The sequence below is a fragment of the Hemitrygon akajei genome, chromosome 29, assembly GCF_048418815.1.
Source record: "Hemitrygon akajei chromosome 29, sHemAka1.3, whole genome shotgun sequence".
Taxonomy (NCBI): Eukaryota; Metazoa; Chordata; class Chondrichthyes; order Myliobatiformes; family Dasyatidae; genus Hemitrygon; species Hemitrygon akajei.
The window spans coordinates 28,617,715-28,633,246 of NC_133152.1; the positions used below are offsets into that span (position 1 = coordinate 28,617,715).

At 43.4% G+C, this 15,532-nt stretch overlaps 1 protein-coding gene across 1 annotated transcript; it reads right to left on the bottom strand.

The window, feature by feature from the left end:
* Window positions 1-78: 78 nt before the first annotated feature.
* On the bottom strand, window positions 79-9,015 carry LOC140718382 (prepro-urotensin II-gamma-like). The gene is made up of 4 exons (XM_073032026.1): window positions 8,882-9,015; window positions 5,421-5,567; window positions 4,572-4,615; window positions 79-294 (listed from the first exon to the last, which is right to left on the bottom strand). The coding sequence occupies exons 1-4, from the start codon at window positions 8,967-8,969 to the stop codon at window positions 178-180; spliced, it is 396 nt and encodes a 131-aa protein (XP_072888127.1). The 5' UTR covers window positions 8,970-9,015; the 3' UTR covers window positions 79-177.
* Between the last annotated feature and the right edge of the window lie 6,517 nt (window positions 9,016-15,532).

Sequence of the window (15,532 nt, forward strand, 5' to 3'; positions counted from 1 at the left end):
GTAAAATATACAGCTTTTATTGAAGGGAAGATATAACAATCTAAGATGCCTCATTCAACTTTGATAAGTGATGATTTGTTTATTAGACATTGGAATATATTTACATACAGTACTTCCTAATTGTGTTTGAATTGTATTAAAAATAACCAGGAGAAAGGAGTGTTTGGGCAGGCCCGTTCACACGCAGTACTTCCAGAAACAGTCTGAAAAGTTGTTCCTCTTTCTGTTTAGCTTTCTGCTCCGTCCAGGTAGGAGTCGGTCAGTCCCGGCTTCTCCTGATCTTCCATACAGAATCTGCAAAGAACAGAGCCAGGCCAAAACTAATTCAAACGGTCTTCCAAAATGTTAATTTCTCCAGCCTTTGTTACAATATACTTCCAGTCCCCAATTCATAATGTCAAACCCTACCTACTCCCAACCCCAGCTTGTGCACTGATGCATTCAATCTCCTAATGCCGGGCAATGGTACAGATAGTTGAGCTACTGTCTCACAGTGCTGGAGGCCTGGGTTCAGTCCTCACCTCAGATGCTGCCTGTGTGGACTCTCTACCTTCCCCGTGGTTGTGGGCATTTCCTCCAGGTGCTCTGGTTGTGGACATGCCGACTGGTGGACCAATTGGTCAATGTAAATTTCCTCTAGTGGGAGAGTCGGGGTGGGGGGGGGGAAGTGAAGAGAATATGGGGAGAATATAAAGTGGGATTAATGTAGAATTAAGGTGGTTCATGGTTGGCGAACCTGTTGGCACACATTCCCAAGATGGCACATGTTGTCATACAGCATGAGGTGCTGCCCCTCAATTCTTTAAATCCCACCCTCGGCAGATAATGTAACTCGGTTATTTAGTATAATTCATTTGGCGCAAAAGAGGGAGGAAATGAGTGTGGCAGTTGCTTTAGATGCAGAAAAAGCATTTGATAGATTGGAATGGGATTTTTTATTTAAGGTATTGGAAAAATATGGATTAGGAGTATCTTTTATAAAATGGATTAAAACCTTAAATACTAATCCCAAAGCTAAAGTAGTGACAAATGGTCAAATTTCAACACCATTTCAGTTAACAAGGTCAACTAGGCAAGGTTGTCCATTATCACCTGCTTTATTTGTGTTGGCGATAGAACCATTAGCTGAATTAATTAGAATGGACCCAGATATTAAGGGTTTCAGAGTTGATTCAGGAAGAATACAAGATTAACTTATTTGCTGATGATGTTCTGCTTTATTTAACAAACCCATTGCACTTGTTGCGTAAATTATCCTATAGATTAGAAGAATATGGGAAAATATCAGGTTATAAAATAAATTGGGATAAAAGTGAAATTTTACCTCTTACTAAAGGAGATTATAGTCAATGTCGATTAATAACTCAATTTAGATGGCCGGCAAATGGTATAAAATATTTAGGTATAAGAGTTGATAATGATATAAAGAACTTATATAAATTAAATTACTTACCATTATTGAAAAAAATTCAAGAAGATCTTGATAAATGGATGATATTACCAATAACATTAGTAGGTAGAGTAAATACCATAAAAATGAATATATTCCCTAGACTACAATATTTATTTCAATCACTACCAATACAACTACCCCAGAAGTTTTTTCAAGAGTTAAATAAATATGTGAGGAAGTTTCTTTGGAAAGGTAAGATGTCAAGAATATCGTTGGAAAAATTGACATGGAAATTTGATCTAGGAGGGTTACAACTTCCAAATTTTAAGAATTATTATAAAGCAAATCAACTTAGATTTATTGCATCTTTTTTTGAGAAAGATAGACCGGCATGGATTAGAATAGAACTGGATAAAATAGGAGAAAATACACCAGAAGATTTTATATATAGATGGGAATCTAAATGGATACGGGAAAAGAAAGAATCTCCTATATTAAGACATTTGATTGACTTATGGAATAAGATAAATGTTGATGATGAGACAAAGAAATCTTTATTAGCAAAGAGATCTTTAATTCAAAATAGACTTATTCCTTTTACGATGGATAATCAACTTTTATATAATTGGTTTCAAAAAGGGATTAGATATATAGGAGATTGTTTTGAAGGAGGTATATTAATGTCATTTGATCAATTAAAGAATAAATATAAAGTATCAAACGACACTTTTTTGTTACTTCCAATTAAGGGCTTATTTAAGAGAAAAATTAGGTCAAACAATGTTATTGCCAAAATCTAATGAAATAGAAACTTTAATTCAAAAAGGAAAAACTAAAAAATTTATTTCTTGTATGTATAGCTTGATTCAAAAACAGGCAATTAAACAAGGAGTCCATAAATCAAGACAAAAATGGGAAAGTGACTTGAATATTAAAATTGAAGAAACAAATTGGTCAAGACTATGTCTTGATAGTATGACAAATACAATAAATGTCCGGTTAAGATTAGTGCAATATAATTTTTTACATCAATTATATATTACACCACAAAAAATAAATAAATTAAATCCAAATTTATCCGATCAGTGTTTCCGATGTAACCAAGAAATCGGTACTTTTTTACATTCTACTTGGTCTTGTTCTAAAATTCAACCTTTTTGGACAAATTTAAGAGTTTTATTGGAACACAACTTCCACATAATACAATATTATTTTTATTAGGCGATATTGAAGGGATAAAATCGAAACCCAAATTGAATAAATATCAGAAAGAATTTATAAAAATTGCACTGGCAGTAGCCAAAAAGGCTATTGCAGTTACTTGGAAATCGGATGCATACTTAAGTATAGATCGTTGGAAGAATGAAATTTCCAGCTGTATTCCACTTGAAAAAATTACTTATAATTTAAGAGATAAATATGAAACATTTTTGAAAATTTGGCGCCCTTATTTACAAAAGACAGGATTAAATATATAGGTGCTCCGAAGATAAAATAATTGGTTAGTTGGGGAAATAAATAAATAAATATACTAAAGTTATTACGAACTCCATGGAGCACGTGGGGATCTTCCGATATCCAGGCACTCTTTCTTTCTTTCTTTCTTTTTCTTTCTATAGGGATGTTAGGGGGGAGGGGCTAAGGGGAGGGGGGAAGGGTATATTTTTTTTCTATTCTTCCTGTAATTATTTGAAAACTCAATAAAAAAAAGTTTTAAAAAAAATCCCACCCATAATATAAAGATACACAACTGGCAAATAAAGCAGCAAAATAATTTTATACAATCCAAGAGGAGTGAGATGTTTTCACAGGGAAGTCCATGATTATTGTTACTAATTAATTAATCAATGATGATCTCTACTCAAAACTAGCATGGCAGATGAGAAAGTGCTTTAGAAGTTTATTACCAGTTTAGGCACATACTCTCAAAAACACTGGTTGGCATGGGCTCAGTGGGCCGAGGGGGTTTGTTTCTATGTTCCATCTATCTATGGCTCTTGATGATTCCTATTCACAATCCCCTGCCCAACACCTTACCTTTGACCCTGTTTCTACTCAAGTCTCTGCACTGCCAATCTTATTACTGCCTACCTGCTCCCCAACCCAAACCTCAGCTTCAACTCTCTTATCAGAATCTATCTACTCACACCTCAAACCCTAGTCTAATCCTAACCTTATCTGACTCCAGTCCCGCTCCAAACCCAACCCCCCCCCCCCCCCCCCGTCCAGGTGCCCTGATTTAAAAGAAATACATACTTTGATTTTTTTTCCACTTTTCATAACCTCAGGACACTCAGTGAATTCTAGTCACCAATGTAGGAACTGTGGCTCTCACTTTACACAGAGCAACTCCCACGGACTATCATGTGGTGGTGGCCAGATGATCTGTGTTTGTGTCGCGTTGATGGAGGAAGAATGGTGGTTAGAATAAACCACTGCTCTCATTCAAGTGTGCACCCTGGCACCTTTTGCATTTGTCAGCACAGACAAGCTCTCGGCGAAATGTCTCCCCTGCACTCCAGCACAATGCTGGATCTTTGTGCGCAAGTTTCTGGAGTGCTACCTGAAATTAAACCTTTCAAATTCAGATGAAAGAAGGGCAACTGACTGAGTAAGTTCTGGCCCTTGTGGCCAGTTTTCCTTATAAACTGAAACATTGATTGTTAGCCGGCTAGTTAATGGTGAACACATTCCCCAAAGGTTGGAGAAAGACATTTCCAGGGCAGATACAGGTAAGAAACTAACATCAGTACTGTTGACTAAACATCGGGGTCCAGCAGATGCATTGTGGGACTGAAAATCAGGGAGCGGGTTGGAGACAAGTAAGGGGTGATGGACAGGTGAGGGTGGTGGACAGGTAAAGGGTGAGGATGAGGATGGGTTTTGGAAAGGTGAAAATGAGGACAAGTGCTAAGTATTGGGCAGGTGAAAATGAGGACAGGTGAGGGTGAGGACAGGTGAGGGTGGTGGACAGGTAAAGGATGAGGATGGGTTTTGGAAAGGTGAAAATGAGGACAAGTGCTAAGTATTGGGCAGGTGAGAATGAGGACAGGTGAGGGTGAGGACAGGTGGAAAGTGATGAACAGGTGGACGGTAATGGATGTGAGGGATGAGCAATAGCGGACCTGACGATGAAGTGCTTGGAAGACGGACAAGGGTGTATGCTCTGAACTCTTACCTCTTTCAGGTTTCCGGAGCTGATGTCACTGATGTCTCTCAGACCTGTGGGTAAGGAAGGAACATTTAGTTGAACTCCTGAATCCAAAATATGTAGGAAACTCCGCAGTAGAAGTGCCAATCAGATAACAAACCGAACGGAGAGTGCAGGTAACGTGCAAATCCAGATTGTTTGTGTAAAACTTCCCATCCTGAAACTCTGACAAAACTGGCCAACTATTCAGAAATCCTGATGGTTCAACATCTGGTGGTGTTTGCCATGCTCCTGTTCTGTTCTCTGAGAGCCAGGTTCCCACACTCCCATTCCATGAACCAGGGTCCCAGTTTCCATGCTCCCAATCCATTCCCATTTCCTATGCTCCCTTTCACTCGCCCAGTACTGTGTAACATCTAAAAAAAAGAAATAGGTGTTGGGATATAAACTGGAATTCCAAGAGTTCAGAAACTCTGCCAGACCAGCTCCACCAACATGCCCACACAGTGCATCTCTCTGAATCTCCAGCTCATACTGAATCCAATCCAGTTCAGCTCAATGAGACACATCTGCTCATTAAATACACTGCCTCAGTGCTGTCCTATCCCAGACCAGAGTTCCACACTGCTCTCTAACAGCAGCAGGAGACTTGCTGTCTCCTCCCTGTTGGATTCCAACTGTGGCTTCGCAACATTCCTCACCACTGGTGTTTGGTAGTGAGCTTCATGTTAACATCTTGATCTTGAGATTTACCAAAATATTGATGAGTGAGCATTGGAACTGCACCGTGTATAATCCTTCCTACCCCACTTATGTGAACAGACAGAACATGGAAATGGTGCCCTGCACCCAGAGTGCTGTTCCAGAGGACTTTACCATTCTTGTATTGCTCGGCAGCCTCTAGATCTTTGACGGCATCATACAGGTTGTCCCTAGCAGTCATAGCAGATTTCCATAGAAGGAAGCTGTTGTCCAAGTCTTGCAATTCATTCAGATTTACAGCCTGGTTTTCCTCAGCAGACGCTGTACAAGAAAATAATTCAAATATTAGAACATCAGAATATGGGAAGAACAAAGGGCATTCAGGCAAATCGATAACCAGGTTCACCTGGAACCCGTATCCAATGTTTCTACATTAGATTCCTATCTATCATCTGTAAACCATTTTCCTCAGTATCCCAGGCAGCATCTGAGGAGGGGAGTAAACAGTTGATGTTTCAGGCTGGGACTCTTCATCAGAAGTCTAATAAAGGATCTCGACCTGAAACATCAACTGTTCATTTCCCTCCATAGATGCTGCCTGACTTGCTGAGTTCCTCCAGCATTTTGTGTGTGTTGCTCAAGGTTTCCAGCATCTGTGAGATCTATTGTGTTTATGATTCTTCCAAATATCTCATGTTAAGATAATGCTGTTCTGAATAACTTCACTCAGTATTTCTAACACTTCTTAATTCAATATTTGGCAGACATAATTCCAGCTCTAGGCTTTATAAGTTCAACAGCCTTACCTTAAGTATAAAAAACTTACTTTATTTGAAGTATGGTTCCTATTGTCCAAGTAACATCAGTGTCAGTGGATCTGTACCCTAGTGACAGGATGCAACTGTGCCCAAAAAAAGTGCAGAATTGTACCTCAGGGAGAGTGTGGAATTGTACCCCAGTGAAAGTCAGTGTGTGTGTGGGACTGTAGCCCAGTGAGAGTCAGTGTGTGTGGAACTGTACCCCGGTGAGAGTCAGTGTGTGTGGGACTGTATCCCAGTGAGAGTCAGTGTGTGTGTGGGACTGTATCCCGGTGAGAGTCAGTGTGTGTGGGAGACTGTACCCCGGTGAGAGTCAGTGTGTGAGAGAGACTGTACCCCGGTGAGAGTCAGTGTGTGTGGAACTGTACCCCAGTGAGAGTCAGTGTGTGTGGAACTGTACCCCGGTGAGAGTCAGTGTGTGTGGGAGACTGTACCCCGGTGAGAGTCAGTGTGTGTGGAACTGTACCCCGGTGAGAGTCAGTGTGTGTGGGAGACTGTACCCCAGTGAGAGTCAGTGTGTGTGAGAGACTGTACCCCGGTGAGAGTCAGTGTGTGTGGGAGACTGTACCCCGGTGAGAGTCAGTGTGTGAGAGAGACTGTACTCCGGTGAGTCAGTGTGTGTGGAACTGTACCCCGGTGAGAGTCAGTGTGTGAGAGAGACTGTACCCCGGTGAGTCAGTGTGTGTGGAACTGTACCCCGGTAAGAGTCAGTGTCTGTGGAACTTAGTAACTTCGGAACCAATGAACATAATAAGATTTAGCATCTATGCAACTATATTCAAAGATCCAGTGTCTTTTGCAATAATCACAACTACAACATTTTCCTCTATGAAACATCTCTAACAAAGTAAATTGAATGAAGACATTTTTCGGGATTGTAAATTTGAAGTATGGTCTTAAATGAGGATCGATAGTCAGAGGACAGGAGATTAACACAGGGAGTTTCACAGCGTTCCTCCCGGAGTAGACTGAATTGTTTGATCTGGTGGAATGCAGAGACATGGAGGAGTTTCTGAGGGAGACAGTCTGGGCCCATGGAGTATTTAAAAAAAAGAATCAGAATTTCAGGGCAGTCTCAGGCTGGTGTCAGTGTGAGGCAGAGGGTGATAAGGGGATGTGTGATTAGGGCTCGATGCAGGTAAAGACATGTCCGCAGAAATTTGGATAATGTCTGGTGAACTGATAGGGAACTTGAAAGGTCCGCCAGGAGAGTTTTGGAATGATCATGTGATTAAACTTAGGAGGTTTCAGGAATGCTTGTTTCATAACTTCTACTGATAAACTGGATACAAAAGGAAAGTAAACAAGTAAAACCAAACTGCTCCCAGCTTTGGTAAGTGAATCAGGGTGAAAATTCCACCGGATAGTAATTGCAGTAACACTAAGAGCTGGGATTTAAAATTACCAGTCAATTCTTTTGGTTAATGTTAAGTAATTGTGATCAGTAGGGAATAAACAGAATGGAAATTAAACTCTAGCAGCTGATCTCTGTACCCAAGCTGGAAACTATGATTCTGGCTCTTTAAAAACTTCTGAATCAGTCCCAAAATCAACCTTGTACAATGGGATCTCAAAACCAAAGATCAGATTCAAAGTTAGAAACACAAGAGATGCTGCAGATGCTGGAAATCTTGAGCAACACATACAAAGAAAGCAGGAATTCAGTAAGTCAGGCAGCATCTCTGGAGGGGAGTAAGCAGTCGATGATTATTCCTCTTCACAGATGCTGTCTGGCTTGGTAAATTCCTCTAGCATTTTGTGTGGGATTCAAAGTCAGAATAGATATTAACTCAATCTTGTTCAGGGACGCCGTCCTACACTAAACACAAGATTTATTACTAACTCATTTACAGGCATAGGACAATAGCATTTACATAGGTGAACTCATATCCCAATAATTAATAGAATATAGAACAGTACATCGCAGCAAGAACCTTCAACCTACAAAGTTGTGCTGGCCAATATAATCCCACTCCACGATCCACCTAACCCTTCCCTCCTCCAGAGCCTATAACTCTCCATTTTCTTTCCATCCATGGACCTATCTAAGAGTCTTTTAAATGTCCCTGTAGTATCAGCCTCTACCACCATCGGTGGGAGTGCGTTCCTGCCACCTGTTGCTCACTGTGTAAAAACAACTTGGTAAGTATTACTTAATTATAACTCATGATAACATCGGAGTAAGTTCAGAGGAAGATACCTGTATGTGTTTATTAAACACCTTTGACCATGACAGGACAAGCAAAAATATGCTACTAAAATATTTCTGTATTGAAATCACAGTTCATGGCAACCCAGTTGTGCACAGCAATGTGTCACCAACCAGACAGAATGTTTTAGTGATGTTCGTTGAAGGATGCCTTCAATCCCCATAACCTCGTCAATATTGTGGTAGACAGAACTGTTGACAGTGCTTCAATCACGGTCTCACTCTACATTCCGACCGTAATACATAGGAGCTGAATTGGGCCATTCAGCCCATCGAGTGTGCTCTACTATCCCTAAGCTGCAATCCATGCGCCACTTCTATGCCCATTCTCCTCATCTGTCTACGTCCTTACGTGGACTCCCTGCTTCCTCAACACGGCCTGTCCCTCCACCTAACATCTAAGAGAATTGCAGGCTCATCATCAAGCTGTGAGATGAGGTGTGAAAAAGTCTGAGGAGACAGTACATCTAACCATGCCAGACACCCTACAAGGAGGTGCCGTAACCCGATACTTTTACACTGAGGAATGGAGATGGATAAGTGATGATAGTGACACAGGAAAGGGCTCAGTACAAGGTTTTCCTCGACCCCTTCAACCCATTGCTTACCTGCTCTGTATCTCGAGTCAGCGACGGGTATAGCGAAGAGATAGGATCCGCTAAGAAGCAACACACCAGCCAGGAGTACGAAGGACATGATGAAAAGGGATTGGGAAACAACGGGAGTGAGAACAGAAGTGTGCACCCAGTACAGAACAAGGACTTTTATATACCCTGCTACCCCATCCCTATCAGAAAAAAACAAGCAAGACCTATAAATTATCTCCAGTCATTGGATCCAATCAGCTCTTCATTCTGACTCAGCTTCGAGGATAAAAGATGAGAGCAGATGGGACACAGATTTACTGCCCCTCACTAACAGTCACCATAACAAACACATCTAATTTACCTCTGTCAGACCCCAAATTTAAAGAGCTGTTTATCATTCACAAGGAGAATGACGTAGCTTTATCCAAGAGGGTTTGTCATGGTATTACTGAATGAATTCTTTTAAAAAAATCATTGAAAATCTCTTAAAGAGCCTTCTAACTTCCCTTACACTGCACTCTGGCCACCTATCCAATTCAGCTTTTATCCTATTTAATACTTTGATATCTGCCCCATACCTAAATTCATCTTTATCTTATTGAGATACAGCGCAGAATAAGCCCTTCGAGCCTCTGCACATAGCAACCCCCCGATTTCACCCTGTCCTAATCATGGGACTATTTACAATGACCGACCCCTGGCCAGCAGTGTCACGGCATCAGCACCGGACTCCGAAGCGAATGGTCCAGCCGGCTTCTTGCAGGACTTCCATCCATGCTGGGTTGAGCACTGAGCTAGCAAAACAGAGAAATGCTGAAGAAATGGCAAGGTTGCCACCGGAAGTGCCACAAGGCGCAGAGAGGGATAACAATTAACCTACCAACTGGCAGGTCTTTGGACTGTGGGACGAATCCAGAGCACCCACACAGTGTCACAGGGAGAAAGTACAAACCTCTTACAGACAGTGGCGGGAATTGAACGCAGGTCGCTGGTACTGTAAAGCGTGGTGCGAACCACTATGCTACCGTGCCACCCCTTAGTACTGCAGAGTAAATTTTTTGACCTTTCATTTCAGGTAATCTAGATTCTTCCTAAGCACAACTCTTGTCATTTGCCTCAAATGCTTTCTGCCACTTTCCACATAAAGACACTTCATTCCAATTCCCTATTAGATGCGAAACAAAGAGAGAAGATGTTGGAGGTATATACAGGAGGGCAGAGGAGCTCTCCAGTGGGAAGAACACTTCCGGCTGGAGGCACAAGAGACTGCAGATGTTGGAATCGGAAGCAACAAGCACACTGCTGGAGGAACTCGGTGGGTCAGGCAGCATCCGTTGAGGAAAATGGACAGCTGACATAACAGGTGAAGACCCTTCATCTGGACTGGGGGCTTTAGCCCTTCAGGTTGCTGCCTATTCATCAGAAGCTTTCCTTATGAACCGTTAACAGAAAACAAAGTGAAAGAGGCAAAGAGAAATCTATCTGTAGAGAGCAGACTTCCTTCAAGATGGGAATTCCTGGAAGAGAAATACAAGTGGATTTAGCTAAAGGAAACCCAGGTTCCAATGAAAGGTCATTGGCCCGAAGCACATCTACATTTTTCCCCCACATTTCCTGCCTGACCTCTTGGGTATTTCCAACAATTTTTTTCAGATTTCCAACATGTGTAGATTTCCCCCTTCCGGTTACAATTATTGGATTTATGATGTTATATACTGAGCCCTGTTATCTCCGTTCTTCTCTCCCTCGTCAAACCATGTCGTGGTTTAAGGAACGCTATTGGAACACAGCACATGTGACCACTGGTGCCAGGCAGACAATCTCTGAAGAGTATTGATAATGGCTGGGGTCACCCATCCTGTAAAGACACTGCCCAGAAGAAGGCAGTGGCAAACCACTTCTGTAGAAAAATTTGCACAGCACATACTGATGATGATAATGATTGGAACACATCTCAGCGTGCGCACTTCAAAGGAATGAACCCCCAGCTTAGTCAATCTTTCCTAACCATTTTAATCTCTCAGTTCTGATAGGAACCTGATAAAACATTTGTCCATCTTCTCTCCATATGGACCCTCTCCATATCCTTGTTGATATATGGAGGACAGAACTGTTGACAGTGCTCCAAGCATGATCTCAGTCTACATTCCAAATAAGATTCACACAGTTTTTCAGCCTTGTAATTTTATTCTCCTTGAAACAAACCTCAATGTATCATTGGTACTTATAATTTGCTTGTTAACTTGTTATAAACACAAGAGATTCTGCAGGTGTTGGAAATCCAGAACAACACACACCTCCCCTTTCTTGATATCTCTCTCTCCACGTCTGGAGACAAACTGTCAACAGATCTCTTTTGTAAACTTACTGATTCCCACAGTTATCTCGACTATATCTCTTCCCACCCCGTCTCCTGTAAAAATACTATTCCCTTTTCTCAGTTTCTTCGTCTCCACCACATCTGTTCCCAGGATGAGTCTTTCCATTCCAGGACATCAGAGATGTCCTCCGTCTTTAAAGAATGAGGATTCCCTCCCTCCACCATTGATGCTGCCCTCAGCCCCATCTCCTCCATTTCCCCTACATCCGTGCTCACACCATCTTAATAATGGGAGTCTCTTTTGTCCTTACCTACCATCCCAACAGGCTCTGCATCAAACACGTCATCCTCTGAAACTTCCAAAGGGACCCTACCAATAAACATATCTTTACCACCCCCACCACCCCACCTCTGCTTTCCACAGGGATCCCTCCAGCTACAGTTCCTCGGTCCTTTCGTCCCTCTCCACTAATCGCCCTCCAGGCACTTACCCCTGCAAGTGGCCTAACTGCTACACCTGCCCATGCAACCCCCACCCCCTCCCACCACCAGACTTCCTTCCCCCAAAACCCTGAATGTTGTGCGTATGTTGTTCCGACTTCCCAGCACCTGCAGGTTTTCTCATCTCGGCAACACACACAAGATGCTGGAGGAACTCAGCAGGTCAGGCAGCAGCTAGTTGGGAAAAAATAGTCAATGTTTTGGGCTATGACCCTTTATAAGAATCCTGCAATATTTTGTGTGTGTGTTACTCTAACTTTCCTTGTTATTTTTAATAATCGGTGAATCTATACCCACTCTTTCTTTTGACCTTCTCCCCATTTAAACACTGATTTCCTAACAATGCAGATCAGGCAAGAAGCCAAGTACTTCCTGGTCTGTTTGACTCAGCTCCTCAATAAACTATGTTGGCCTCAAAATTCAATCCGGATTATTGCCTATGTGCCAGTACATAGTTTTGTTATATATTACAATCAGAATTGTAATATATCTTCACCTTATTAAATGAAGTTGAAACTAGAGCATAAACAGAATAAATAAGTGGGGCAGCCAAAGGTCAGTAAAGTTTAATTTCTCTGACTTTTACAGCAGGTTGTTTGTATCTACGTCTAAATACCTTTTGCATTTCTCAATAAAATATAAAGTAGATCCATCTAGCTACACCTGCGCCAAAAAACCTTGGCAATATTTCTGCTGTTACAAGGAGTAATAAATGTGTAGCTCTGATGTGAATAAATGGTCTTTAGATGTCATGTTCTGCAATAAATATGCAAAATGGGGACTCTAAGTGAAATCAAAGGAAACTGGAGGTAAAAAGTAAAAGGCACACAGCGTGATCTTTGGTTGAGCTTTTAAATCAAGGGGCTGACAGCTGGAGTGGATGAATCCGCAGTGGTGGGCCAGAAGGAGTAATGAAACGGACACTTTCTCTACCACAGGTTTTCGTCGCTCCTGTTAAGTACCAAAGGTTACCTTGATTCCTTGCTGTTCCCAGCTTCTGAAGGCATTGGTTTCTGGTGGGAGGCAGTTCCAAAGTCACTTGTAACATCACTCACAATTAGTTCTCCTGGAGTCTTTTGTCCAAGTAGTCTCAAAGCATGGACATCATTAAGAGTGTCTGCCTCTGTGTCTACTTTCCTGGTACAACAGCACGGCTTATTACATCCACATTTCAGAGGCACCTTGGTTGTATTTGGGTTGTTGGTCCAATGAGGTCGAATGAATTGGGTTTTCAGTGCTTACTATTATCCAGTACCCATCCTGGACTATTCTGTGAAGGACACAAAGGTTTATAGTAACGAGAGCCTAGAGGGACCATTTCCCCAAAGGAAGCCGATTATGGAAACAGATTTCTATTTGTCACCTCCTGCCCATGTCTTTGTCAGGTGAATGTCCGTGCTTTGGTCTTCAGTTGTCACTGTGAGTCATCCCGGAGGATCACACTGGGGATCCAACATATTCTTGTAGTATATTCTGCAAACATACTAATGTACTTTGTATCTTTGATCATTCAAGTTGAGTATGATCTTCTGCTGAGGGATTGGTGGGTCCACCCCTTCATCCTACACTGTGCTTGGACTTCCTGATTATACTGACTGAATGGTGCACTTGTGCAGCCAGAGCAATGCACCACTGTAAAAAGGGCATCAAATCAGAACAAATAAAACTAACTGCAGGGTAAAGAGTATCACACCATTACAACTGGACGGTCAGCAGTCAGAACGGGTTGTGCCTCAGTGCAACTGGGAAAAACATCAGCACAGAGATCTCAACTATTTGTCATTTGCATGAAGATGGAACTGAGTGCTCTTGATGATGGAGCATGCATAAGCACCTCAGTTAATTTCACACACAAAAGTCATGCTGGCGTAAGCTGAAACGCGTGGAACACAAGGCTGTGTCACGCGCCGACTGCTAAAACTGGCAACAGACAGGGCCAAGTAAACCTACAGCCGATGGTCAGCTCAGTGCTTTGTCACTTTCCAGTGTGCCCTGGTGAAATACAAATACATGGAGATGAAGAGGAAATCTCTCAAAGGGAGCTGGTGCCAAGCTGTGCGCGAAGTTTGTGGTTATGGTTATTGGAAGTTCGTCATCCTGGCATCAGGGCCTTGCTGGAGGACTCTCACAGGAATATATTTGGTCCAACCCTCCTCAGCCACTTCCTTAACACAGTGGTATAGCGGCTAGCGTAACGCTACGTGCAGCGTCAGCATCTAGGGTTTGTTTCCGCTGTCGTCTGTAAGGGGTTTGCACTGTACGTTTTCCCTGTGACTGCATGAGTTTCCTCTGGGTGCTCCGGTTTCCTTCTGCATTCCAAAGACGTATGGATCAGGGTTACTGAGGCGTGGGCATACGACGTGAGTACGGGAAGTGTGGCAGCTCTTAGGGGGAGGGGGAAGAGGGAGAATGGGGATACGGGGTTGGGGAGGGAGGGGTGATGGGGAGGGAGAGCGTGAGGGTTGGGAGGGAGGGGTTGGGGAGGTGGGGAGTGAGGGGAGGGGGAGGAGGGGAAGAATGGGAAGGGAGGGAGGGGAGGTGGGAGGGAGAGAGAGGAGGAGGAGGGGAGGGGAGCTGGAGAGAGGGGAGGGGAGTGTGAGGAGGGAGTGGGGAGGGATGGGGAGAGGAGGGGGAGGGGAGGAGGAAGGATGGGGAGGGAAGGAGAAGCAGGAGGGAGGGAATAGGGAGGAGGAGAGGGAGGAGAATTGGAGGGAACTGAGAATTTTTTTTGCATAAAACTCAATCCCTCCACAATAGATATAATCGTGTTAAATCTGCCTGCAACATGCAGGGAACAACCACCTGATGAGGTGATGAGCGACTCATCCCGGTGAACCAGCAATGGTGGCGGGAAGATTCGGTCATCAGCAACGTGGGTTCAGGGGTGTGAGGCTCCACGACCGAGGTGGAAATCACCAAAGGCGAGCTCAGTGCCAATTTCCAGTGGTCACATTTGATGTGTAAGGGCCATGGGTTCCGGAAGAGAGAGTTCAAACTCTGTTCCTGCCTCAAAACATTGGTCTAAACAGGATGTGTAATCTGCCCCTTAAATGAATGGAATGCACTTCTAATCTCCAGCCTTGGCTATTCAGCTGCAGAGGAGGCACCTAACAAACCTTCGCCCATGTTCCAACTCCAGGTGTCGGTACATCCGAGTTTGTCTACACCACTTTGTTTTTACGCTGAGACCCCTGAACCATTTGCCCTCGCTCTGTAGGTTCAGCTCCGGAGTCCAAGCAGATGTACGGGTTTCCTCTTCCTCTCGAAATGTCCCTAAATTCAAGCTCGTCCAAATTTCTCTGCCTTGGGCCTACCACAACCCATTCGTTGCCATTCTCCGCAATACCACTTCCATTCCTCTTTGCCTCATAATTTAAATGAGTACTAGATACAATTCAGTCGCTGACCGGGCAGGGAAAGGTACCTCATGGTTGTGTCTGGGCTGCTCCGTGGGGATAGACTCGGCAGGCTGGACAGCATCCGTGGAGGGGAAATGGCGCCTTGATGACCAGGTATAGAGAGCTGAGGGGGAAGAGTAGACCAGGCGAGGAGGGGAGAGTGGGGATAGTGACTGACTGGCAGGCGATGGGGGCTGCGGGTTGCTGACGCCCCTCTTCCCGCCTTGTGGCTCATCCGGCGGTAACCTTGCCGTTTCTTTAGCATTTTTGTCTATTTTTTTTAACGAGGCGGCGTTGCTAGCTCGACGCACCGATGACCACTCTAGTGCGGATGCCAGGTGATGGAATCTATTTTATCTCCATCACCATCGAGCTTTTCAGCTCTCCTCCGGTTTTCCCGTTTACTCATCCACTCCAACGCGTGTCTGAGTCTCTCCTAATCAAAGCGCCCCC

What these genes read in the sequence shown, in the direction of transcription:
- LOC140718382 (XM_073032026.1), bottom strand. Translation starts at nt 8,969, where the DNA reads ATGTCCTTCGTACTCCTGGCTGGTGTGTTGCTTCTTAGCGGATCCTAT. An exon ending in TGACTCGAGATACAGAGCAG is followed by an intron (nt 5,568 to 8,881) that starts GTAAGCAATGGG and finishes TTTCTTGTACAG; the next exon opens with CGTCTGCTGAGGAAAACCAG. An exon ending in TGCCGAGCAATACAAGAATG is followed by an intron (nt 4,616 to 5,420) that starts GTAAAGTCCTCT and finishes CCTTACCCACAG; the next exon opens with GTCTGAGAGACATCAGTGAC.